The sequence below is a fragment of the Helobdella robusta genome (assembly GCF_000326865.2).
Source record: "Helobdella robusta unplaced genomic scaffold HELROscaffold_1, whole genome shotgun sequence".
Classification (NCBI taxonomy): Eukaryota; Metazoa; Annelida; class Clitellata; order Rhynchobdellida; family Glossiphoniidae; genus Helobdella; species Helobdella robusta.
In genome coordinates, this window is record NW_008703570.1 from 11398535 (window position 1) to 11423612 (window position 25078).

At 31.7% G+C, this 25078-nt stretch overlaps 4 protein-coding genes across 4 annotated transcripts; 2 read left to right on the top strand and 2 right to left on the bottom strand.

The window, feature by feature from the left end:
- Window positions 1–7317: 7317 nt before the first annotated feature.
- HELRODRAFT_159580 (hypothetical protein) lies at window positions 7318–17423 on the top strand (the record flags this gene model as incomplete). Its single annotated transcript, XM_009011458.1, has 2 exons — window positions 7318–7320; window positions 11331–17423. The coding sequence occupies 2 exons, from the start codon at window positions 7318–7320 to the stop codon at window positions 17421–17423; spliced, it is 6096 nt and encodes a 2031-aa protein (XP_009009706.1).
- Window positions 17424–18486: 1063 nt separating this feature from the next.
- Window positions 18487–19313, bottom strand: HELRODRAFT_159581 (hypothetical protein; the record flags this gene model as incomplete). Its single annotated transcript, XM_009011459.1, has 3 exons — window positions 18487–18590; window positions 18707–18766; window positions 19061–19313. The coding sequence occupies 3 exons, from the start codon at window positions 19311–19313 to the stop codon at window positions 18487–18489; spliced, it is 417 nt and encodes a 138-aa protein (XP_009009707.1).
- Window positions 19314–20886: 1573 nt separating this feature from the next.
- On the top strand, window positions 20887–23479 carry HELRODRAFT_159582 (hypothetical protein; the record flags this gene model as incomplete). Its single annotated transcript, XM_009011460.1, has 11 exons — window positions 20887–21025; window positions 21145–21390; window positions 21460–21633; window positions 21734–21810; window positions 21879–21926; window positions 22009–22094; window positions 22163–22367; window positions 22548–22718; window positions 22819–22908; window positions 23001–23229; window positions 23298–23479. 11 exons carry the CDS (start codon window positions 20887–20889, stop codon window positions 23477–23479), a joined length of 1647 nt encoding a protein of 548 aa, XP_009009708.1.
- Window positions 23480–23703: 224 nt separating this feature from the next.
- On the bottom strand, window positions 23704–24876 carry HELRODRAFT_62111 (hypothetical protein; the record flags this gene model as incomplete). The annotated part of the gene is made up of 7 exons (XM_009011461.1): window positions 23704–23761; window positions 23859–23966; window positions 24041–24114; window positions 24242–24327; window positions 24440–24546; window positions 24607–24680; window positions 24754–24876. 7 exons carry the CDS (start codon window positions 24874–24876, stop codon window positions 23704–23706), a joined length of 630 nt encoding a protein of 209 aa, XP_009009709.1.
- Window positions 24877–25078: the final 202 nt, after the last annotated feature.

Consider the following 25078-nt stretch of genomic DNA (forward strand, 5'->3'; position numbering starts at 1 on the left):
TTGTCTGTTTGTGATTAGTTGTTTGTGCACTGGTTGGGTAAGTTTTGGTTAATGCGCAGTTGATTCTTCTTACTCCAACGTTTCTCAAGTTAGAGATCTGGCGTCATTATTGGTTGAATGACTGATTAGGGTATCCTTGTGTATGGCCGTCTATGCTGTATTTATATCGTCTGTGCATATATGTACGTGAAATATGTACATTCCACATTGGTGTTGTTTCTCTGTCTGTGAATGCACTTTGCACGTGTGCATGTCTGTGTGTGTATGTCTGTGAGTGTGAGTCAATTTATCCAATAAGTTATTCAAATATTACTGGAGGGCATGTGCAGGTTTCCAATGGAAATGTGAATATGCCTGCCCCGTCCATGCTGTGTGTATATATGTTTCACATATTTGCTGGAGTAGATTACAAATTTGAATATTTACAAGGCAAGCATCTCACTCACTCACTCACTCACTCACTCACTCACTCACTCACTCACTCACTCACTCACTCACTCACTCACTCACTCACTACTCACATCCATGGAGGGAATTTTTAAAGATATGTTGTGAAGTTGAGATTGAGACTGCCATTTTAAACTGTTAGAACTTTGGACTCTTTTTAATATAATCAATGCCTGCACATTTGATGCAATATTATACGTGCAAGTTGATATTTCTATAGATTTTTAAAATATTAAATATGCATTTATTCACAAAGATATTTTGAGCAATAACATTTTAAAAATATAAGCATATTATCTGCCAGTAAAGGATTCTGTAGATTCCTGTGCTGATGATAATTTCACTTTTTAAATACAAACAAAATAAGTAGAAGTAATGATGAAGATGATGAAGAAGATGATGATATCAGATGATCATGTTAAAGATGCTGTTGATCAGTTGACTAAGAAAGTTAGTAGTTGTTCTCTTGTACTTTTTGTGTTATTATCATTTTTTGTGTTTTTATTTTTTGTAATTTTTTGTTAAAAAATTTAAATTTTATGATTAGTTTTCATATTACAACACTCTAGCCCCAATGGTGCTACAGGAATGGTGCTACATTTCAATTATTGTTAGACCTTTATCCAGTGGTGATTTGGAATAAATGAATGAACTTCAATTTGCTTGCAACAATTCATTTTGAATATCACTTTTAATAAATTGGTTTATTAAGAGGAGTTTTTTAAGTTTAATTGATTGTTTGTTTGATTGTTTGATTGATTGGTTGGTTATTTGGTTGATTGATTGATTGATTGATTGATTGATTGATTGATTGATTGATTGATTGATTGATTGATTGGTTGGTTGGTTGATTGATTGATTGATTGATTGATTGATTGATTGATTGATTGATTGATTGATTGATTGATTGATTGATTGATTGATTGATTGATTGATTGATTGATTGATTGATTGATTGATTGATTGATTGATTGATTGATTCATTGATTGATTCATTGATTGATTCATTGATTGATTCATTGATTGATTCATTGATTGATTCATTGATTGATTCATTGATTGATTCATTGATTGATTCATTGATTGATTCATTGATTGATTCATTGATTCATTGATTGATTCATTGATTGATTGATTGATTGAATTTAACAAATAGTTTTAACTTTATAAACAATCATTAAAACGTTTTTCTTTATTTTTCTTAAATATGTTAATCTTTCTTATGGTTTATTGCTTTCATATGTTAAATAGCCTGGAAGACTATCAAATTTTAAAAAAATGTTTTTCAACAATTTGTTTTAGATGATTGATGAATGTTTTTTAATATCTTTTAAATTGAATTCCATTCTTCTCATTCAGCCATTTGTCATTCATAAAAAAAAGTATTTATTAGTGTATGTGTTAATCTCTCTTTCTCTCTCTCTCTCTCTCTCTCTCTCTCTCTCTCTCTCTCTCTCTCTCTCTCTCTCTCTCTCACTGTCTCAGTGTGATGTGGTGGATGACAAACTTTTTATTTGCATTGGTAACTTTTTTCGATCCATGCATATTTATGAGGAGGACGGCATACATGTGCAGTGGTATTTATTCAGAAAAATGCATCGTGAACTCATTTAAACACAAATGATTACTCTTACAGAATTCTTAAATATAGGCAAACATACATAGATTGATACAAATACATACATTGATTGATACAAATCTAATTATCCCAAAAAACGTACATACATACATACAAACAAACACACTTTTTAGAAAATGCCATTGAACATTCAGATTCATATATAAACGAAACTGTTTCGATGCCTGCCTGCTTCATATCATCATTTCTCTCATAAACATATACATTGCACACACAAATACATACTTACACAAACTCTTATGTGTGCATTTAGACACAAACATACAAAGTGTACGAACATATCCAAAGGCTAAACACAGCACCACGTATTAGATATCAATAGCATAAACATATGTACATTTGATAAGCCACGTGTGTATGTGTGTGTGTGTTTGATGTTTAATGTGGTCATAAGTGTGTTTATGCAATTAAACTCTCCATCTTTTGGGCTTGCTATTGGTTCATTTGTCTAACCTTTTTCTTTTTCTCTCTATCTTTCCTTTTATATTATTATTATAATAATAATAATTATTATTATTATTGTCATTATTATGTAAATCAGCTCGGCCAAATTGTTATGAAAAAAAATCTAAAATTCTAATAAAATGTAGAATCCAGACTTAACAGTTGACGAAACGGTAACGTACAAAATTGAATATAATAACCGAATGCTTTAAATACACAAGAAAGACAAAAGAAAGACAAAGACACAAGACACCTGAAAGACACAAGTAACCAAGAAACGAGGAGACTAAATAAGCTGATATTAAGATGTCTAATTACAAATACAAAACCTAAACTATGAGCACGAACCAGACATTATATATCACCTACAATTTTAGTACTGATGATTTATAAATATTAACGTTAATAGCATTAATAGCATCCGAAATAATTTTGTTCCAGTCATTCACTACTCGGTTCGAGAAATGAAATCTGGCAATCTTTGTGACATGTTCCAGTAGCCAGTCTTCAACAACGTCCGATCCTCTGATGAAAACAACGTTGGACTGACATCGGCAGAAACGTCTCCATGAAAAATTCTGAGAGTCCAAATGAGATCGGCTCTCTCTGCGAGCACCATAAGCGATAGTCACTGCTTGAATTTCTTCATCTCTCCGAATAAGCAGGATATATACTATATTACAATTGTATTTATTTATGTGTGTGTGTGTATGTGTGTCTGTGTGTGAGTACTTTTTTGTGTGTATGCGTAGAATTGCATGTTTAGGTGCATGTGTAGTTATTTGTTCACATTCTGGTACTTACTATATACTATACATATTCACTCTGCAATCAGTCAGTCAACACGTATTTATGTTGAAATGTAGAAGGTCCCAGCAGGTCACACAAGAACAGGGTGTTAAATGTACAATAATACTAAATACGTATGTGCGCGTGCATGTGTGCTTACTTTTTCGTGCGTGTGCATGTGTGCATTTAAGATGCAAGCTAGCTCTAGCTGGAGAACTGGTTTGATGTGTTTCAGTACTTATTGATGGGTGAATGGTTGACTGACTGGCGGGCTGACTGTATTATGTATGCATACATTTTAGTTCTTATTAACTATTTGTACATGTAAGTATGTATGTATTTATCTAACTTTGTGTGTATGGGTGAAACATGCTTTAATTTTTATTTAAATGTGAGTCACTCGCTTACTCCCATACTTAACTTAACAGTGTGGTCTTATAAAGGACTACTTTGAAATTGTTTCAAGTTAGTTTGATTTGTTGGTTGCATGTTATTACATTTTTTTTTAAACTGTGCTCAAAAATTGTAGTAATAAAAATAGGAAACTGACAGAATAATAATAGTAGAATATATTTTATAATTTTTATACGTCTAAAGTTACTTTTTGATGCTTTAAATATCTTAGCAACTTGATGCTCATCTTATATCAAATTACAAAAGTTTTCAAACGATTTATTTTTGGTTCACTACAAATGAATATAAACGTTAACAAGCATACACTTACAAACCAATATAAACATTCAAACAAACATACAATACAAGCGTAAACGTAAATACAATTTATTTTATACAAAACAATTGTGAATGAGGCCAGCGTCTTTAATTTGTGTATGTGTGTTTCTTCAACCCTGCTAAGTTTAGCGTGCTATTACTACCATTCATTCATCAGCAGGTTATTATCGGCGCTTTATTGGAAATTTTTGTTGGATCGAATGAGTAGGTGAGTGAATGAATAAAAGATTAATTGAATAAAGAAATGATTGAATGAGTGAAGGAACCAAAGAATGAAAAAATGAAGGAGTGAATAAATGAATGAGGGTTTTAACAAAATAATGAATCATATACGCAAGTTTAAGTCTAGCAAATTAATAATCAAGAAAAGTAATAAAAAAATTAAAGGTTGCTAACTAAATATAAAAAGAATTGGTGAATTATAACATTATAAGATGCAAAAAGAAGGATTTGTTTGCACATCATGTAAACTTTAAAAATGTTAGCACGTGAGTCATTGTTATTGGTATTTAGAAACGTTCATTGATGTATCTGTGTATCTAGGTAGGTATTAGAATGTCTATGTATCTATATTTCGATGTATCTGTATATCTGCCTATCTATCTAATAATGTATCTATATGTATATCCATGGATTTGTATTTTAATATCCATCAATCAGTATATCTTTTAGTGGTTTGAAATTGGATAGTTAATTAGAGCAAGAAAAAATCTAGTAAAACATGTTGATGATGCAAGCAAGCATAAATTGAGATAGAATGCGTGGATTGATTGCTAGTTAGTGGATTGAGAGAAGCGAACAAAGTAAATCAAAGAAAAGGAGAAAGAAGGAAAGAAAGGAAGAAAGAAAGAAAGAGAATCATTTGAATGGTGATGTTGATGCATAATATTTTGATGTGCATAAAATACGTTGATTCCTGAGTAGATCAGTGAAGTTGTTGAATTAATTATTGTTATTATTATTGCATAGGTGGTTGGTTGGTTGAACGTTAAACATATATGGAAATGAGTTTATTTACTAATTGCATCATCAAATTAATGTATGACGTAATGAATGAGTGAATGAATGAATGGAAAAATGAATGAATGAACTTATATATGTTTGAATGGATGAATGAAGGAAGAAAGGAATGAAGGATTCAACAAATGATTCAACGACGAAAGACTGAATAAACATTAAACAATTAGATTTTAGTGAACTTGTAAATGATAGCTAGATTATCAATAAACTAAATTAAAAATAAATAAATAAATAAACTAAAATGTCCTAGATATAAATGAAAATGCAGGGTAATGTAAATATTTATAGCTAACTAATTTGTGTGTATGTCTAAATACATGACGCTTATCTTTACCAATTGGATAGTCTGCCAGATTGATTCTTATCATAAATTTTCAATAGTTTTTCGTTTGATTAATTATAAAATAAATAAGTAGATGGCGGTTGGCATGCTTGCTTATGTCAATTTTTTTCCCCGTTAATCATTCGATAATTTATTTTCTATTCTATACATCCACAATTTTTAATAGCAATAGCGATAACAACGACAATAATGGTGGTAGTAGTAGTAGTAGTAGTAATAATAATAATAGTAATAATAACAATAACGGTATTAAGAACCAAATTTTCAAATTTTTTGCGCGCAAAATCGGCCAACCAACCATGAAATAACAAACAAAAGATGTTATGCAGATGATGGAGTGAAATTACAAATTTATTTTCTGACAGCATGCTTCAGATGTTGTGTTTTTTATATTTAGTACCACGAAGATAATTAATTTATCGATTTATTTGACTATTTTATTTTATTACCTCCATTTTTTTTGTTTCGTTTTTTCACGTCCTTAAAAACATTCCCTCTATTTTATGCTTACCTTAGTTAGATTGAAAAAAATCGACATGTGTTTTATGATTTGGTTAATTTGATTAACTTGGTTGTGTTTCTCTTTCTTTTTTTCTTTCTCTGTTTCTCATTCTCTCTCTCTCTTTTTCTCTCGCTCGCTCTTTCCCAATCTCTCTTTTCTCTCCTTTCTCTCTTTTTTTCTCATTCTCTCTCTCTTTCTGTGTGTGTGTGTGTGAAACAAGTTGCTGATCTGATTTATCAACTGCCGGTATGTGTGTGTGTGTGTGCTGGTAAATCTTTCTGAGCAGCAATGCACTTATTCTTATAGTTCTGCTTATTTCATTTTATTTCGTTTTTTCTTCATTTTTATTTTAAAAAGCCGAAAAATATTTTTCTCCTGTCCCAATCTTAACTGTATTGAGTGAAAGCTCCAAATGTAAAACATCACCATCATCTTCATTACCACCATCGTCGTCGTAAGCCTCGTCATCATCACCATCATCATTGCAGTCATCATCATTTTCACCATCACCGTTCTAATCATTATCACTACCATCATTATTAAATGATTCGTCGTCACCATCATCATCATCATTACCATCATCATCATCATTACCTTCATCGTAAGCACTCTACTTTAGTACCATTACAACTATGTTTTATATAAAAATATCCTTAATTGATTCTTCTAATTGCTAATGATTACATACTAAAGATCATTGTTACATTAAAATTATTTAAGATACGGTTATAATTATCAATAATTATAACAATATATTCAAGATTATGATGCTTATGGAATAATGATGATGATGATGATGATGATGACGGTGAGTAAGATAGCCCGGTGATGTGATAATAAGTAGGTAGATGGTGATGACGATGATTAATACCATAAGCAACATGATGTAATGAGTAAGGTAATGATGATGACGACTACGCCGATGATGATCGTCTTTGTTGGTGATGGTGATAATGAATAGATAATGATGACGAGTTAGATGAAGATGACGACGACAAAGAATAAAAAGATGATGATGAGTAAGAAGAAGATAGCTATGAGTAAGAAGATGATGAGGATGATTTCGATGTAGATTTCTTCCTTGATGCTTCTGCATTGCATATAAATAAAATATATTAACGTATCATTACAATTGAATCTAAAGCAATGATGATGTAATAATATGAATAATAATAAGAAAAATATGAACAACAACTTGAATAATATCAATAACAATAATAGGAGGAAGCTTATAAATAATGTGCTAGATAGATAGGTAAGTTAGTCTAGTATTGAAAAGCCATGAAAAGATAAAACAACAACAACACAACAACAACATATTAACATAAAAACAACATTAATAACAACACGTTAGCACAACATTACAACAACGTAACAACGCAACAATAACACAACAACAACATGGTAACATACCACTCGATATTCTTTAGTTACGAAAAGTTAAAAATCTGTTGCATCTATTTATTTCTAAATAATTTGGCTGCAGGTTTTATTTCATAACTTTTCTAATTTTCTAATTTAAAAAAAGTTTGAATTTAACGTTTGCTGCAGACTTATAGAAAGATGTTAACGAGACAATGTTTAAAAGCAATTTAAGTATTGTTCTAGACAACAATAAACTGCATTTGGAAAGTCGCAATTGTTGTGGTTGTTGCGGTTGCAGTTGTAAGGGCGAAAAATGTAGTATTAACACTCATTACAGAAGTAGTAGTACATGTAGCTACTGCTCCAATCTTAGTAGTAATCAAAGTATTTACTGCAGTATTTCAAGTGGTGGTAGTAGTAATAATTTCAATAGAAGTACTGCTGCTGCTACTGCTTCTGCTGCTTCGTCGTCTACAACTGCGACTGGGAATAGTTGCTACAGCAGTTGTTACTCGAAGATGAAGGATGATTTCTCAGAAGATGATGACGGTGAATATGATGATGCTATGGTTTTTGTAAGTTTTTGCGGTTTCAATTCATCATTTTTAGAGTTATTTAAATTAGTTGTTTAAAAAAATAATAAAATTTACGCCAAACTGGCGTGTGAGTTAATGTTAAATTTCTTAATTTTTATAGGTTAGTCCCTTCAAATCATTTTCTATTAATAAACATTTATTGTTACTGCTTTCATATTTTTGCTCTTCCTTCAAAAATAACAATTTATAATTTATTTATTGATTCATTATCCTTCAAATGAATAGTAAATTAAGACGGCATTGTTTGGCATTGCATAATAAAATGCTTGTTAAATTTTGAATTGAAACCAGAGGCATCATAATTTATTTTTATTAACATGAATATAATTCGCAATTCATTGTAGTTTAATGCGTAATTCATCCTCAATAGTAGAAAGATAATTCACGAATAATTATAGCTTAATGCATAATTTGTTTTAAATAGAGAAAATATTATTTAGACATCATATTTTATAATTTTTCTATAATCATTTATCTTTGAATTTATACAAATTTCACTCTTGCGTGCTTCTGCTTGTGTTTGTTAGTATCGGTGGCCTTGTTTACGATTGATGGTTAGGATAAAATTTTTCTTACAACAGCCATATCAACAACAACAACATCAACAGTATTAATATTATTTATAATAAGTACAATAAAGTAATAATAATTATCTTGTTCTTACTATAGTTATTAAAACTTGTAATTTCTCACATAATTAGTGTAACATGGTGTCTGGTATGATAAATAAGCTTTTTTTCTTCTACCAAATTGATTTAAGCCGTATTCAGATGAATCATTATTTTGAAAATTCCATTTTATACTGCCAACTTACGCGCCAGTACAAGCCAGCCGTTGTAACATTGTGCATTCAAGGAAATGTGTTTAATTGATTATCTTTTATAAATTTTAGTTTTATAAATTATAATGGTCTGACTGATCAAAAGAAAGAAAGAAAGAAAGCAAGTGGAGAGTGAAGTTTTTCGAAACTATGCATGTATATATTTAGACCGAAAGTCAGAAATAAAGGAAAGAGAGAGAGAGAGAGAGAGAGAGAGAGAGAGAAGGAGAGAGAGATATTACATAAAATTATCCCCAGACTCCATAATATTAAACTCATAAAGGCTAATTACATTCACTCTAACTTGAAGTTTTTTCTTAATTGTTTTTCATGTAAATGGATTTGTTTCTATGTGTTTAGTTAGATAAATCTTTATATTATAATTGTGTGTGTGTGTGTTTGCCAGCTTTTTTTTTGTATAAAAACAGTATGAGTTGTGTATATTTTTTTCTTTTTATATCTGTTTAGCTCTTTTTGTCTTCTACTTTTTATATATTCAAATTTGGTTATGTATATTAAAAATTTTTTTGAACGGTTGTGAAAATGTTGATTTGTTTATGTTTGTATGTACTTGTGTGCTTTTCATAAGTGTATGTGTAGGTATGTGTTGTGCCTACATACACTGTACGTACAAGTGCCCCATCCAACCCATGCTAGTTATTGATGGTATAAATATTTTTTAAGGACCAATTTAGCTACAATTTAGATAAGTACAAGTTTTTTCTTTTTTCATTTTATAAATTACTTGTGAATGTTTCAATCAATCAATTATATATATATATTATTATCAACAATATATATATATATATATATATGTATATATATGTATGTGTGTGTGTGTGTGTATTTGTGCATGTATATAGTATGTATGTATTTATGTATTTTTTGTCATTATTTAATGCAACAAAAAAATAATTTGATGTATAAATGTACTTTATGATGTTGTAAGCACCGGAGGAATCTTTATTATCATCATCATCTTCGTTATCTGCATCAATTTATCAACATATTCATCATCATCAACACCAACCATCAAAATCGTTATCGTCATCATCATCGTTGTCTTCGTCATCATCGTCTCTGACTTAAAGTTAACTAGAAAACACACGCGCGAGATCGCACACACACACATACACACACTCACACACACATACACACACACACACACATATATATATATACACCGTTATATATTCATGTTGCCTACCCGCATTACGTTGTTATTTTTACAAGCATCATCATGTACATCATTCATTAAAAATATCTTGTTTCCATTCAAGTTCCAGATAGATTTCCTTATCTTAACTTACTAATATCCATAGAACAAAATTAATTATTGTTCTGTTTTTTTAACACACATATTTTTTTGTTTTGTTTTTTTTTTCAAATTTTATTATGTCAAACCCTTTACTGTGTTTTGAATTGTATGTTGTTGCATGCCGGTCAAGTCATTCAAATGGTTTTTAATTTTAATTGTATTCACGATTTCTTCTTGGTAAACATGGTTGCAAATATTTTTTATGAAAATCTTTCCTACCAAAACACCTAACTGAACGAACGTTCAGCTAGGAGAAATTTTTTGAGACATATTTATCAGCATGTACTGAAGAAATTATACATACAAATAACTATTACAAACACATGTGCTTGTGCATGTGTGTTTATTGGTATCAAATAATTTTCATTCACCATATGTCATCCAGTTACATTCTTCTGTTGCTTCTACTCATTATTTTTTTGTCTAATCTTTCAATCATGTTTTTTTCCATCTTGTTTTTTTCAACAATAAAAAGAAAAAAGATGGAAAAACTGATTGATTAGTTTAGAATTAGTATACTTTATGTGTTTGCATAAAATGTAATGCTACACATTGAGAGCAATGCTACATGTACTTATGCATGTTGATAGGCTGTTATTAATTTTGTTAAAAATGTATTTCTGGTGGTTAATTTTCTTTAAAAACTTTCCCAACTTTTTTATGCTTGGAGATAGCTGAATAAATTGCGTTTTTTTCTGATTCCTAGATGAATTTTTCTTAATTCTCATTATTAATTTAGCATATTATAGTATCATTTCAACAATACTGAATAGAAAAATTGATACAGTCTGTTGATCTTATTCAGAAGCAAACACCATATGCAAATAAAATTGTTTGTTTACCTGTACGGTTATCTTTTGATATGTTTGTTTAATGTTTTTTCCTCGGATGAGGATTGTATTGGTTTTTGGTTTTTCATTTATTCATCAGGATCACATACATACAATTACTTCATGCTGGCAAACCTGCCTCTGTGATAAATATTCAACATTTTTTTCTTTTCTTCTTTTCTTTTCTTTCTCGCTGGTGCATGATCCACATTGCACAACTCTCTTTTTATTGGCTCATTTTAATGCTTCACCGATGTTGCTTTTTTAAGCATTGCCGATTGCTTCTTTGTTAAATGATTTTTATTTAATTTCGAATATTTTTTTTGTCAATTCACTTTTATTATTTATTGTTAAGTATTCAACCCAGTTTGGACGTTGTATTTAATTGTTAGGTTGCATTCTGTGTTAAATGTTATCTATTCATTTTGTATATTTTATATGATTGCTCTCTCAATTTAATTGTTATTTAAATTAATATTGACCAGGGCTTTGATAGGACCTCACCTCTGGCAAACCATTCGAACGAACCCCTGACGAGCAGGCGCGTGTACAATTGGAACACGACTCATTTCTACCCAGATGTGCCCAAGGTCAACATCGATCTGACCTTCCAGGCTCCAAACAACCTTGACATTAACCCTGTTAAATATTTTGAAGACCAATCAAGATCGAGCTCTGCGCGACCAACTTTTATTTCGGTGTCAAGGAGAGGATCCTTATCAGACGACAATAACTACAACAACAGCAACAACGGCAGCAATTTCAACATCAACAAAATCTACAACCTTGATCAACCCTATAGAATGATGATGAAAAATAAACACAGAGATAAAAACAACAACAACCACCACCACAACAAAAAAAGATCAACCCAGAGAAGGCATTCATACGGTGATATCATAAGATGTGCTTATAAATCTGGAGTCAGGTGTGCTGATGATAGCAATAAAGTGAATTATGATAATATAAATAAGAATGCTAGCAGTAAAATCAGTAAAATCAGTAACAACATTAATAACAATAATAACATCAATAATATGAATAATGACAACAACAAAAAGTTCAGTAATTTTCATCAAGGCAAAAGAAACGATAATAAAGTGATTTTACTCGAAAATGATGATGACTCAAAAGAATGCAAGAGTATAAGTCAGGATGATGTTGAGGAAGATGTTTATATTGATGATGGTGTGAATGATGGGGACAACGATGATTTGGATGATGGTGATGAAGATAATGATATCAATAATGATTACATTGATGATAACAATGATGATAAAGGTGAATATAGGCTTGATAATTTTGAAGGCGTCAATGTATCCAGTGACGACGACGATGATGATGATAGTGGCGACGACGACGACGACGATGATGAAAGCGCGGATGAAAATAATGATAACAACATTGACGATGATGAAACGGATGATATCTGTGTTGGGGATGATAAAGATGGAAACGATACTACAACTAATAATAATCTGATTAAAAGAAGTGATAATGATAATAACGGTACTGACAATAATAATACTAATGATTATAATAAAAATAATAATAATACTAAAGATGACGACGACGATGATGGAGATGAGAAAATGAATTTTGTTGAGAAATTAAGAATGTATGAGCAGATGCTCAAAAGGTCATCTGCCTCAGCAAGTTCATCAAAGAAGGTTACAAAATTGACAACCAAGAACGTTACTGTCGGTAGTGTTGGTAACTGCAGCAGCAGCAACAAAAATAACACTAATAAAAATAATAATAACAATAATGATGTCGTCATTTCAATCAGTCAGGGTGGTGATTATTATGAGGAAGATTACGATGGTAATAACGAAGAGAATGATGGCGATAATGATGACGATGCAGCTTGCGTGAAGAAAGCAAAAGTGTTTAAAAAACAGCATAGTAACTCTACAAAAAGTCGACAGTCATCATCGTCGTCATTATCATTCACCAAACAAAAACACGCCAATCATCAAAAACCTGAGCAGCATAAACCGCAACAACATTATCTACAACAACAACAACTACATCAACATCAACAACAACAGCTATATCAGCAACAACAAATGACTCATCACATGCAACACCAGTACAAATTGCCGCCTAAGCAAGTGCCTAATTTGTCAGAACTTTCATCTCAACCTCAGCAAGCTAGGAAGAAAGATTCGTTTCAGCAAAAAACTCAGAAACGACAACAAATGACTCAACAACATCAACAATCATTACAACAACAGCAACAATACGTACTACAGACTAAAGAACATCAAAGTTTTCATCAACCACAATCAATACAAAAACATAAACAACCTAATCAACAACATAAACCGCCTAACCAACAACAATTTCAACATCACAAACAAGCAAAAAAACAGCAACCACTTCAGCAGCAACAACAACAAAAGTCAGAACGGATCAATCAGCATCAAATACAGGCAACATCACCAAAAAATGTTGACTACATCGGCAATCTACTGCTGAAGCATAAAAACAATACACTCAAAAACAACCCACCAACATCAACGAGTGTAATTCCTCCTCCACTACAATACAACATTTGCAATAGTGACAAAGTAAGTGACATTAATACTAAGGACATTAATCACATCATCAATGGAAACATCAGGGAAAACATCAATAACAACGTTATCAACGCAAATGCTAACATTACAAAAAATGTCAACAACGTTAATTTTGTCAAACCGAAATCCAAATCGATATCTCCAAAGACGACGACGACGGCGACAACTTCGTCAGAAACAACATCAGCAAGCAAGACCATGGACCACATCCCGTGCTCTGTCAAACCGCCAATACACCCTAGACCTACGTCACAGCACAGCAAGCTTGATTGGTTGTATGACGTCAACATCAACAACATCAATACAAACATCAACAACATCAATACAAACATCAACAACATCAATACAAACATCATCAACAGCATCAATGACATTAACACAAGCACAAACATCATCAACACCAACAACAGTACAAACATCAACACTAACAGTATCTTCGCTAACATCAATGCTAATATCATCAATGGCACAATTAACGACAGCAATTATATTAAGAATGATAGCGATATTATTTTGAGAAGAAATGTTAACGTTAACCAAGAACACGACCATTGTGATAACAAATTTTATCCTCATCATCTGCGTCATTCTTCTAATGATACAACGTCTTACGTCAATCCAACTTATCATTTGAATGATGTCACCAATCACCATTTAGATGACGCTTCTCAATATATCACCCAATCGCATTCAAAGAAAAATTATGGACATGAGAGTGACCCAGAGACGTCTACATGTTTCAGCATCACTGGCTTCTGCAAACAACCACAACAACAACAACCACAACGTAGACAACAGCTTAGAAAACAACACAGTCTACAGCCAAATTTACTAAATTTTCATAAAGATAGCAATCTTCATTACAATAGGCACGAAATTGATATAGATAACATTGACCACGTTATTCAGGTTAACAACAGCAGTAGAAACATCAACAAAAACAAGACAAGCTATATTCATGATAATAACAACAACAACACTAGCATCAACAACATTAATGACTTTTTGCCTCCTCCACCAGATTATTTTTTTGAAACTAACTTGAAGAGCAATAACAATCCAATCAACAGTTGCCAAAACATCAGCAATGAGCCAAACAGCAACAACAACATAAGAAATAAATTGCATGAGTTGAACAGCTTGAGTCCAGCTGAAAAAAGAAAACCAATTTTAAGCTGGGGCAACTTAGAAAATGAGTTTTCATTGCTAATGAGAGATGATGAGTCACTGCATACAAAACGACAACAGCGAGAATTTGGTATGCATGCACAAAATCAACAACAACTGTTTTATCAACAATGCTTGAATAAACAGTCGACTTTACCCGAACATCAATGGCAACAGTTCTTACAACAACAAAATTACCAACTACAACAAAATTTTAAACAAAACTATAAGCCAGCACAGAATCCCCAACAACACCATTCACAACAGCAAATACAACAACAACAGCAATCGCATCAACAACACTTACAGCAGCAACAACAATTACAACAACAATTACAACAACAGCAATTACGACAACAACAACAATTACAGCAACAACAAATACATCAAAGTTATGCAATCTTTGAAAATGACAATAAGATTGAGCTGGTTTTCAAGATACCAGAAAGAAGCCAACCAATCAAACCATATCAAAGTACTACTGTCATCAAAAATAACATCAACGGCAAAAGCAGTAATGATTACAATCACGTTCTTAATGCAAGTAATTTTCTCAAAATTGCGGTACCCAAATCTCAGGATAGATCAGAGTTGTACTTAATTTCAGGAGATGCTAACAATTCACACAGTTCTGAAAATAACTATTGCAAGAAAGATGACGAAAAAACGATTCAGTTTACCAATCAATCGGGTGGTAATAATTTTAACAAAAAGGTTACAAATTTTCCTCAGCAAGTTGTTTCATCTTTGAAATTTCAGCTGCAGCATGGCCAGCAAAATTTGATCACCTCAAGCAATCAGCAGACGAAACGTGAACAACTGAAATCCGCTGACAGCGTTTCAATGAGACACCTCCATAAATCTGCTAGCTTGGGTTATGACGTCACAAGTCGGAGTGATGATGACGGTGGTGATGACAACGACGACGACGATGATGATGGTGCACCAGTTAGTGTTGCTGCCATCAAGGCTAAATTGTTTGGACCCAACGAAGAAAATGCTAGTTGCCTGCTAAACTTGAAGAAATTAAATTCCAATAAATCTAGCGTTAAGGATGCAATCTCCAAGTCATCATCAACGCCTCATTTGAACAAAGATACTGCTGGCAGAAATAACAACGCAGTTTGTTTTTCAAATAAAATCATTCAATACACCAAAAAACTATCAAATGATTCTAACGTTGATAACAAGCAATCAAAAGTTTCTTTAATTCACTCGAAATCAAAAAGTGCGTTCTACAATTATTTGAGCGATGGATCAGCGTGTTCAAGTGATGCAGTTAAGCAGTCGAAGAGATCCATTGCAAGAGGTGGGGCCGATCATTATGATGCCAACTTTGTCAAATCTAATCCTGATTTGAGGAAGGAATTCAAACAAATATCAAAGTATCCCAGAAAGCTGAGAAGTGGTGGTGACAAAATTGACGGATCACTGAATGTACAGACACAACAGAACAAACAACAACAGTTTCAACAACAACAACAACAACAACAACTTATATTTGATAATAGTATTGCAGAGAACAGGGGGTTGGATGTGCCTACCAAATGCTGTTTCGCTTCCAAACAGACCACCAACGTTATGAGGTCACGTTCACTGCACCAGCCTGATCTACGAAAAGTTGCACTTGAAAATAATAAAAATAATAACAAGAAAAGTAAAAACAACAACAACAATAATAATAAAAAAATAATTTTGATGAGAAGGAGAAGTAGCAGCTGTGGGGTGGCCAGACTTGTTGAATTGTTTGAAAAATCTCAAAGTGTTCCTAATTTGATTGAAGAGAATTTATTCTTGGAATCATATTCAGAGACTGGGGAAGTAATTGATCATTTGAAAGAACAAGCCAACGAAACAGAAAATAAACTCGTGCCAAGCAATCATCTTAAACAAAACTCCAAAAACAATGTGAAACCATTCAAAAGTTCAGATTCTGGCTACTTGGAAGGTGAAAATGAATGTTTAACTGAAAGAAATAAATCTAATATTCATTTGAAATCTTTTGGGGTTGTCCATGAAAATATGAATAAAAATGACAGCCACAATAATACTATTAATAAAACCAGCAAAAATCATTCAAACAATGGCAGCCGCAACTTTTATAATGCTGATGGAGATAGATGCAAGCATAATAATGTTAACCAGTTTCACATGACCCATCATTTAAATGGTCTAAGTGATTTTAGCATGCAACACAGTGGTCAAAGTGCAGGCGTTGCTTCCAACTTGGAAGAGCTTAACGGTGACTTTGAACAAGAAAGATCTAAACTTGCAAAGAATGTCGTGACTAAAGTTAGCAAAGATGTTAACTGTTCTGGTATAAATTCTATGAACAACGAGACACTTGCAGGCACAACTATCTCAAATGAGAATTCTCAAACAAGATCCAACCACCTTTTCAACAACTGCAAAATTAACATGAAACATAAAGAGGAAAATATTGATCCGATGTACTATCAGAGATTTGAGTTGAGCGATGACACAGGTGATTTAACAGATTGCACTGACATCACTATCGACGCCATCCTCGCCCCAAATCAACTCACAGCTTTCTCGCCACTGAACTTTGATTTCTCTGACTTAGAAGCCACACCTCAATACTCTGCTCTCCCGTCATTACACAAGAACAAAAATAAAACTGACAAACATAAGCAAGCAGCAATTAGCAAAACGGTTAATCAGATCATTGTTCCTTTAAGAAGTGACTCACCTGATGAACATGACAGAAAAAGTAAATACGACAGAAACTCTGAAAGGAGGCAATCCATTAAAGAAATTGTTGATTCTTTTGAGGAATTAAACTCTCAACTAAGAAAGGCTAAACCATGATCATTTTTGTTGCCTAGCTGTGTCGCGCTAACAAGAATGATTCATATATACTTATAAGTGAATGTGTTTATTTTATAGACTGGTGCTACAAACGCCTTTTTATTGTTCTGACACTATTATTTTCACATTGTTGATCGTCTTAATTTCATCATATTTATGGAAAAAATGAAATAGTTTTCGTTTATTTCGCTTTTCATTTCTATTAGTTCTAACAACCACACATCACAAAATGTGTCATATGTATTTATATTATGAATTATACACAGCATACACTTTGCGTTATTAATGAATGTACCAACTTGTTATGGCTTGTTACTCAGTATTATTTTGCATTTCAGAGTCGTTCTTAACGCTTTTACGTAACTATAATAATCTATTTTCACTCTGCTTTATATTTTACGTATTCTATATTCTACACGACCTATCATTTAACGTGGATGAATAACTCTTACTCGTTAATGATTTCAAGTAAGTTACTAACGATAAACCATTAACGTATTTATTGTAATCGTAGTCAGTAAATTATCCAGTTACGCGCGTACGATCTTATGAATCTGCCTAATTATTTTTGTTAATAAATATTATGATGATATATCAAAGTATCTTATTCGTATATTATTTATTTATGTAGATATATTTTTTATGAGGAGTTTGATATCACGTGTAGTCGTGTATCATGCATAAACCATATCATTTTCAGTTTTTGGCCATTACTGTATTACTACATTTATGTTTGTAGAAAAAATTAATAATTTCTCGTAATAAAATTGTTTATTTCTCTATAACTTTATATTCGCCATATTCAGCATAATTTTGCGCCTGTTTGAGTCGAGTTACCAAAAACGTACTTTTTTTTACACTATATATTTGGTTTGTCTGATCTATGTGGTTTGCCTATACAAATACAGGCGCATAATTAAATTGCATTTATTCGTTGGAAGCGTTTATGTTAACCGCATTCTCAGGAATATCAACGCGATTCAATGGTAACACGTAATCGACTCCAGTTGGAACATAATTTACAATTTTTCAAGTTTATTGCACTAATATTGAACGGAAAAATTCATTTCATAAGATCATTGAGTCTGAACTTCGTTGTTTTCGCTGTCAACTCTTCTTGGGGTATAACTGTAATTTTCCTTTTTTCTCTCAAGACTGAAGACTTTCCTAATAAAAAAATTGCATTTTAATAATGGGGCATTTAGAATTTATTCAAATGACGAATTAAAAACTAAATGGCTGAAATGTTACAAGTGAAATTACGAGTGACAGAGGGCACTAACTTTGCTTGAGATTAACGGTTATTCTACTGCAATAAATCGGTTTCTCGTAAGTTGTTTCATCTAATGAAAGTAATTAAGTCCTCCGATATAACTTATTATTTCAAGTTAACTGATTTTAAATGAACGAAATATAGTTTAGATGTATGTAGTCATTATGATGCATTCGGCGTAATGGCACATTTTTGAGGTTATCGGATTCGATTACATGCAAAATGCGATGCATGTGATGTGTTGTTTCACATGGATTTGCACGCACAGCACGGCGTGTTGTTGATACCACTAAAAAATATTGAAGAGAGTATTGTAAAAAGAATTTTAATAATAAAAAGGAAATATTTGCAAATGCCTGCTAACCTATGTTGATTTTTTGATGATGTATCCGACCATGTTGGCTGGTTTTGCTTGGTCCTGGTTGATCATCTTTAACGATATCAGCGCTGTAATATTTAAAGGGGAAGACTTTTAAAGGTTGATGTTTTTTATTTTTTTGTTCCAAAGCCGTTCTCAAGTAAGCCTTCTCCAGAAAATAATATTTAGTGTTCTGGTCCGCATGGGTCGCTTGAGTCGTAATTGTAATTTTGTTCAGATTTATTGTTTGGTTGTTCATATTATTTTCGTTCTTTTATATATTATAAGACGAAATAAACCATGAGAATCACACCTGTTTTTTCACCTAAATATATGTGAACTTTGTATCCACTTATGGTGTTATACAAGCCTGAGCTAATGATAAACAAATTGTTTAAAGGACTTCTAGCTTAAAGTAGGCTGTTTAATCTTTATTTCAATATCAAGATACGATTTCGTATAAGAGCCATCAACGTTTTACAACAATCAATTTAAGTCTTACATGCAACACCTCCTAATCTTTTTCGTATGATAAAAAGATAATAAACGAATATGCAGAAAGCAAATCGAATTTTAACGTTAGTTTTATTCTAACTCTGCAGTGACTAGCAGCATTTTGTTTTGTACATTACAACTTTGCCATCTTATCAACGTAGCTATAATTTAAGGATGGAATACTAAAAGTAATCGTTTATAATGTGTACCATCAACATGAAGAGATAGCATGAGCCAAAATATAATTGGACAACTAATTTTTGTTTATACTATCCTTTAATCTTCATTTGTACAAGCACCAGCCGACACGATAACTTTTAAATGATTTTATATAGATATAGATATATATATTAACATTATATATGCAATCATATATGTAGAATAACGTATTAATTTGATTTAAATTCCTAGCTAAGGTAGATAAAATATTAAACTGTATAATAAAAACACAGCTCCCCATCAAGTTTGTTTGTCCATCCGATCCAATAATTACAAACAGCTGCCTGTTCATATTTTTGTATGACTTCCTGCTAATTTTGGCGAACTCCTGCTAATGATTTGTAAGATTGCGTCATTCGATTATTGCTAATTTCACACTCCTTGCCACATAAACTCGACTGCTCCTACGCGGTTTCTTCATTCACATTAGTATTGTCATTAACGATTAACACGAGGTTGGATTGAAGTTTAACGATATGAATGAAATGAAACACTTTTAAATACAATTTAATTAACATTTAAGATTTAACTTACTTAACGACTTAACTTAATTAACTGTTTTAGTTTTAGGAGTTATCAGTTATTGAGTTATGTTATGCATGACATGAAACTGATAACAACAGAAATATTGGTCTATTCTATAACTATCTATAAAGTATAATTCTATACTATACTAATTAAATTAAATTAAATATTCATTTTGTCAGTGAGATCTACACCATATGCTTGTACTTTTGACTTTGATCACTGATTGACTGATTGTATGTAACTATCTTCTAATGATGTATAATAATAAAAATCTAATATGCTAATCTAATCTAATGCCAATCTATTTTATTTATCACTTAGATTTCATTGATAATCATTAATATATATTAATTAAAATATCTAATGCTAATGTATCTATTTGTTTATTAATTAGATTTCATTAAATTAAATTAATGATTAATCATTAATAATATTAATAATAAATAAAAATACAACATATTACAAATATTCTTCATAATTTTATTTGTAATAGTTTAGTTACTAAATTTCAGTAAATAGTGTCATAAACAAAATTTAATTCAGGAGGTTTGTAGAGACAGTTGACTGCAATTGTTATAAATCTGAACCAAATGGAAGGTGAAACGGTGGAACTGAAGTCTGATGTTGAAGCCAACAATGTTGGAGGTGAACTTAATATCACTTTTTCTAAGTCACCAACTGAGGATGGTGTGAAACCATTTCAAGTAGATACTTCTGATGACTATTGTGGTGGGTTTACTTTTATTTTTGGTTTGTTTCACTATTATAATAAAAAAGTTATATTTTCTCAGTAGTATTCTTAGTTCATTGGTTATTTGTGTATAAACTATAAAATCTCAATGTTTTAGGACTGAAAAAAGAAGATCTTTTGAAGTATGCTAAAGATCCATATTGGGTCCGTCTGCGTATTATTCTTCTGGTCTTGTTTAGTATTTTGTGGATTGCTATGCTCGTATCAGCCATTGTCATCATTGTATTGACTCCAAAATGTCCACCCAGACCTCATCAGGAATGGTGGGAAACAGCTGTTATTTATCAGGTTCCAGTTGAGGCTTTTCATGATAGTAATGGTGACAAAGTTGGAGACTTAAAAGGTATTTAATAAATTTTATTTAATCTGCATTAGCCACAAACAATTTTAATATTCACTCTCAATTATGAAGGTCTTACAGAGAAATTAGATTACATCAAGCATACTTTAAAAGCAGATGCTATTGCCATGAGTCCAATTTATAAATATGGTCTGGAGCCTACTAACTTTAACTATTCCATACCATCTCCTCCATTGGGCACTCTGAATGATTTTATTCATCTGGTCAATTCTGCCAGAAAGAAGGGTTAGGTTTTCTTAGATTAAAGTTATATCTTAATCTAATTCATATTTGTATCATGTTAAATATTTTATATTTTGAAAAATTATCAACTTATTTTTTTCAGATTTGAAAATAGTTTTAGATTTTGATTTTGTGAAACTGAATGAAGATTTAAAAAGCCCAGAAAATAAAAAACTTGATGTTGGTTTTTTTGTTGAATGTTCTCATCTAAGAATTAATTAATCTTTGTTTTTCAATAATTTTTACAGGATATGTTGTGGAATTGGCTCAAGTTAAAAATTGATGGAATCAAAATTGTAAGTGTTGTAAATCTCATCTTAAATTTAATTATACTAATCTTATAAATGAATGGCCATTAATTAAATTATAAAAATATAGATAAATGAAAATGGCATCTCCAATGAACAAATAAATCATTGGAAACAACTATTTGAGAATTTTACAAACCAAGATACTCAAACAACGTTCGTGTTTTGATTCAATTCTTGTAGGATGAGTTAATTTAATTCTGTTTTTTTTTTTCATTAATCAGTCAAAAGCATCCCAAAGTGTTGATGGAATACAAGGCTGGTCGTTCAACTAATGAACTGACATCATTGAAGACATCTACTAACTTTGTTCCTGTTAATGAAGCGCTTCTCAGCATGAAGATTGATTGCAAGGCTAAATGTGTCAGTGACCTGGTTCACAAATGGCTGAGTGATATTGGACCTACTTCAAAAATATCCAATTGGATGGTTTGTTCCAATTAACATTTAATCCATTTAGTTTGATTAAATGAGGAAATGTATTACATTTATGATTTGTCCAATGTCATCACAATCAAAAGTATGTGTATATTATGAAAATCAAAAAGTAACCACATAAATATGATATATAGATTAGGACTAATTCACTCTTCACTTCATTTTTTCTAGTTTGGTGGCTCTAAAAATGGAAGAATAGCCAGTAGGATGGTAGACAGGCATGCTGAGATAAATGGAGATGGAATGTTGAACGCAGCCAATCTTTTGTTGATGACACTTCCTGGCAGTGCTTTTGTGTATTATGGTGATGAAATTGGGATGAAAGACTCAGCTTTGAACGAGGTTTACTCCAAGTTCATTTCTTCTCAACTAATTTCAACTCATGACCTACAAAATATTCTTATTATTGATTTATTAAATAGCTGATATATTGCCTCACCAGCTGAATGTGAATCCAATGCACTGGGATGATAGTTCATCAATGGAAGGAAATTCAACTAAAGATAGTAACTCAACTGACCAAAATGTTGAGGTTTGTTAGTCATTAAGTTATTAAATATAAATTAGTTAATTTTGCTCAGTAAGTTGGTATTTTTAATGATGAAAAATAGATATATTAAATAGATGTATTTCATGCTTCAGTATCAATCAGCTCACGGGTCAGGTATGAGTCATCTGAAAGTCTTCCAGAAATATGTTTTTCTAAGGAAAGAACCTTCCTTGAAATGGGGAACCTTGCACGCCAGCATTTTGAAGAATGTGTACTTTTATCTGAGAAAGGCAGAAGGACACAGCAACTTGCTAGTGGCCATCAACTTTGGCCCAGGACCATCTGCTGTTAATTTAAGATCAGGTACATTTGATGTAAATTTATAAAATTGTAGTGTCATTGCTCGGCATCATACTTAATCATTAATCTAGGTAAAATGGCAGACAAGATCCCAGCTGTGAATGCAATCATAGCCACATCCACATACAATTTTGAAGGCAAGAGGATTGACTTGTTTGCAGATGGCACAGAAATTGATCTGGGTGTTCCAATACTTTTGCATGCTGGAGAAGGTATCGTCCTCAAATGGGATGATCCTAAATCTTGGTTCTAATGACTTCCAATATGTTGTCATAACAACTTTAACCAATTTGTTATATAAATTAATGAACGCTTTAATTGTGAAAAAACTCTTGTAGAATAGATTTACAGCAAACCTCTTTATTAAATGAAAACATACAATAATAAAAAAATCACTATAAAGTTTTAGACACAGTCACCATTGTCTTGGGAACAATTTGAAATACAAAAGTTTTTTAGTGACCCTGCATTGATAAATTAATATGGTGATCTTGATCTGGATTTACTGTATGAACGCTTTCGGCTATTTGATCTACTTCTTGCTCTGATGGGCGAAGCGCTGCAAATTGATCAAATAAATCACATGAAAATCATCATAATGGAGTCTTGCTTAATTTAATAACTAAACAAACCTTCCATCTCTGTCATCTATGATTCGGATGGTTCTCCCAAAAAATTCCTTGCCATTTAATTTTGTTATAACATTTTTCATGTCCCCCAATGTGGCAAATTCAGCTACTCTGTAGAAGTTGGATCAAAAAATATAAAATGAAACACAGAATTTCAAATGGAACTAAAGTATAGTATCAGTTACCCTTCATTCATCCTTCTGTTGTTGCAATCACAAAAGCACACTTCTCCAGTCTTGTTTAGGTACTCTTTTAAATCCTTAGGTGAAAAAATGTAATATGAACATTGTGCGACATAGAGGAAACTTTAAATTTTCAAAATTTAAAGAGCAGTTTGCATGAACTGGAAGAATATTAAATAAAAAATTTGTGGCTAAGGGCTTAACCTGCCAGTTGCATCTTGATGATAAATTTTCAATTCGGACTCTGTATTCAGTCCTGGTTGGTGGCCCGTAACTTCCTCCTGCTCCCCCTCTACTGTAAAAAATAAATTTCACATTCTAATTAACATCACAAGAAATGTAGTTAATGATGAGGCAGATGTGAGCCTTTAAACAATTTCATATTTCTATTGAGAATAAAACAGCCTGAAAGGTAGATAACAAATAAATTAGATAGTAACCTATCTCCTCTAGCTGGTCTCCTGTTGTTGTTTCTATGTACACTTGAGTTGGCATGTTGTACCAAGATTCTGAACAAATCAAATGAACCCGATAAGAATAAAATTATTAAAGTAGAAAAATGTATACACAACCTTTCTCCTAACAATGATTTCCCATTTAGATCATTAACAGCTTCTTCAGCATCCCGACCATCCTCAAACTCCTAATGAAAAAATTATTTCAAAATCATTTAAATAACCTAAATGTTAAAACATGAAAATTTCATAAAAACATACCAGGAAGCCAAAACCATTTTTCAGTACAATATCATGTACTTTTCCATACCCCTCAAAAAATCTTTCTATATCTCTCTGGCGTACTGTGGCAGGTAGACGACCAAGATAAACTCTGTGTGCCATAACTAATCTGAGAATATATTTTTTAATAAGTTAATAATTGAGCACAACAAAAATTCTAATTCTTAAATAATTAATCAAAAAAATATTTAAAATTATAAATTATTTATTTTATAATCAACACCCAGTGAAGCATTTTTTTATTTAACTTGTTTGCAACAAACCTGAAATAGTTGTTGAGAGCATTTAAATGCGGTGTTCTAGA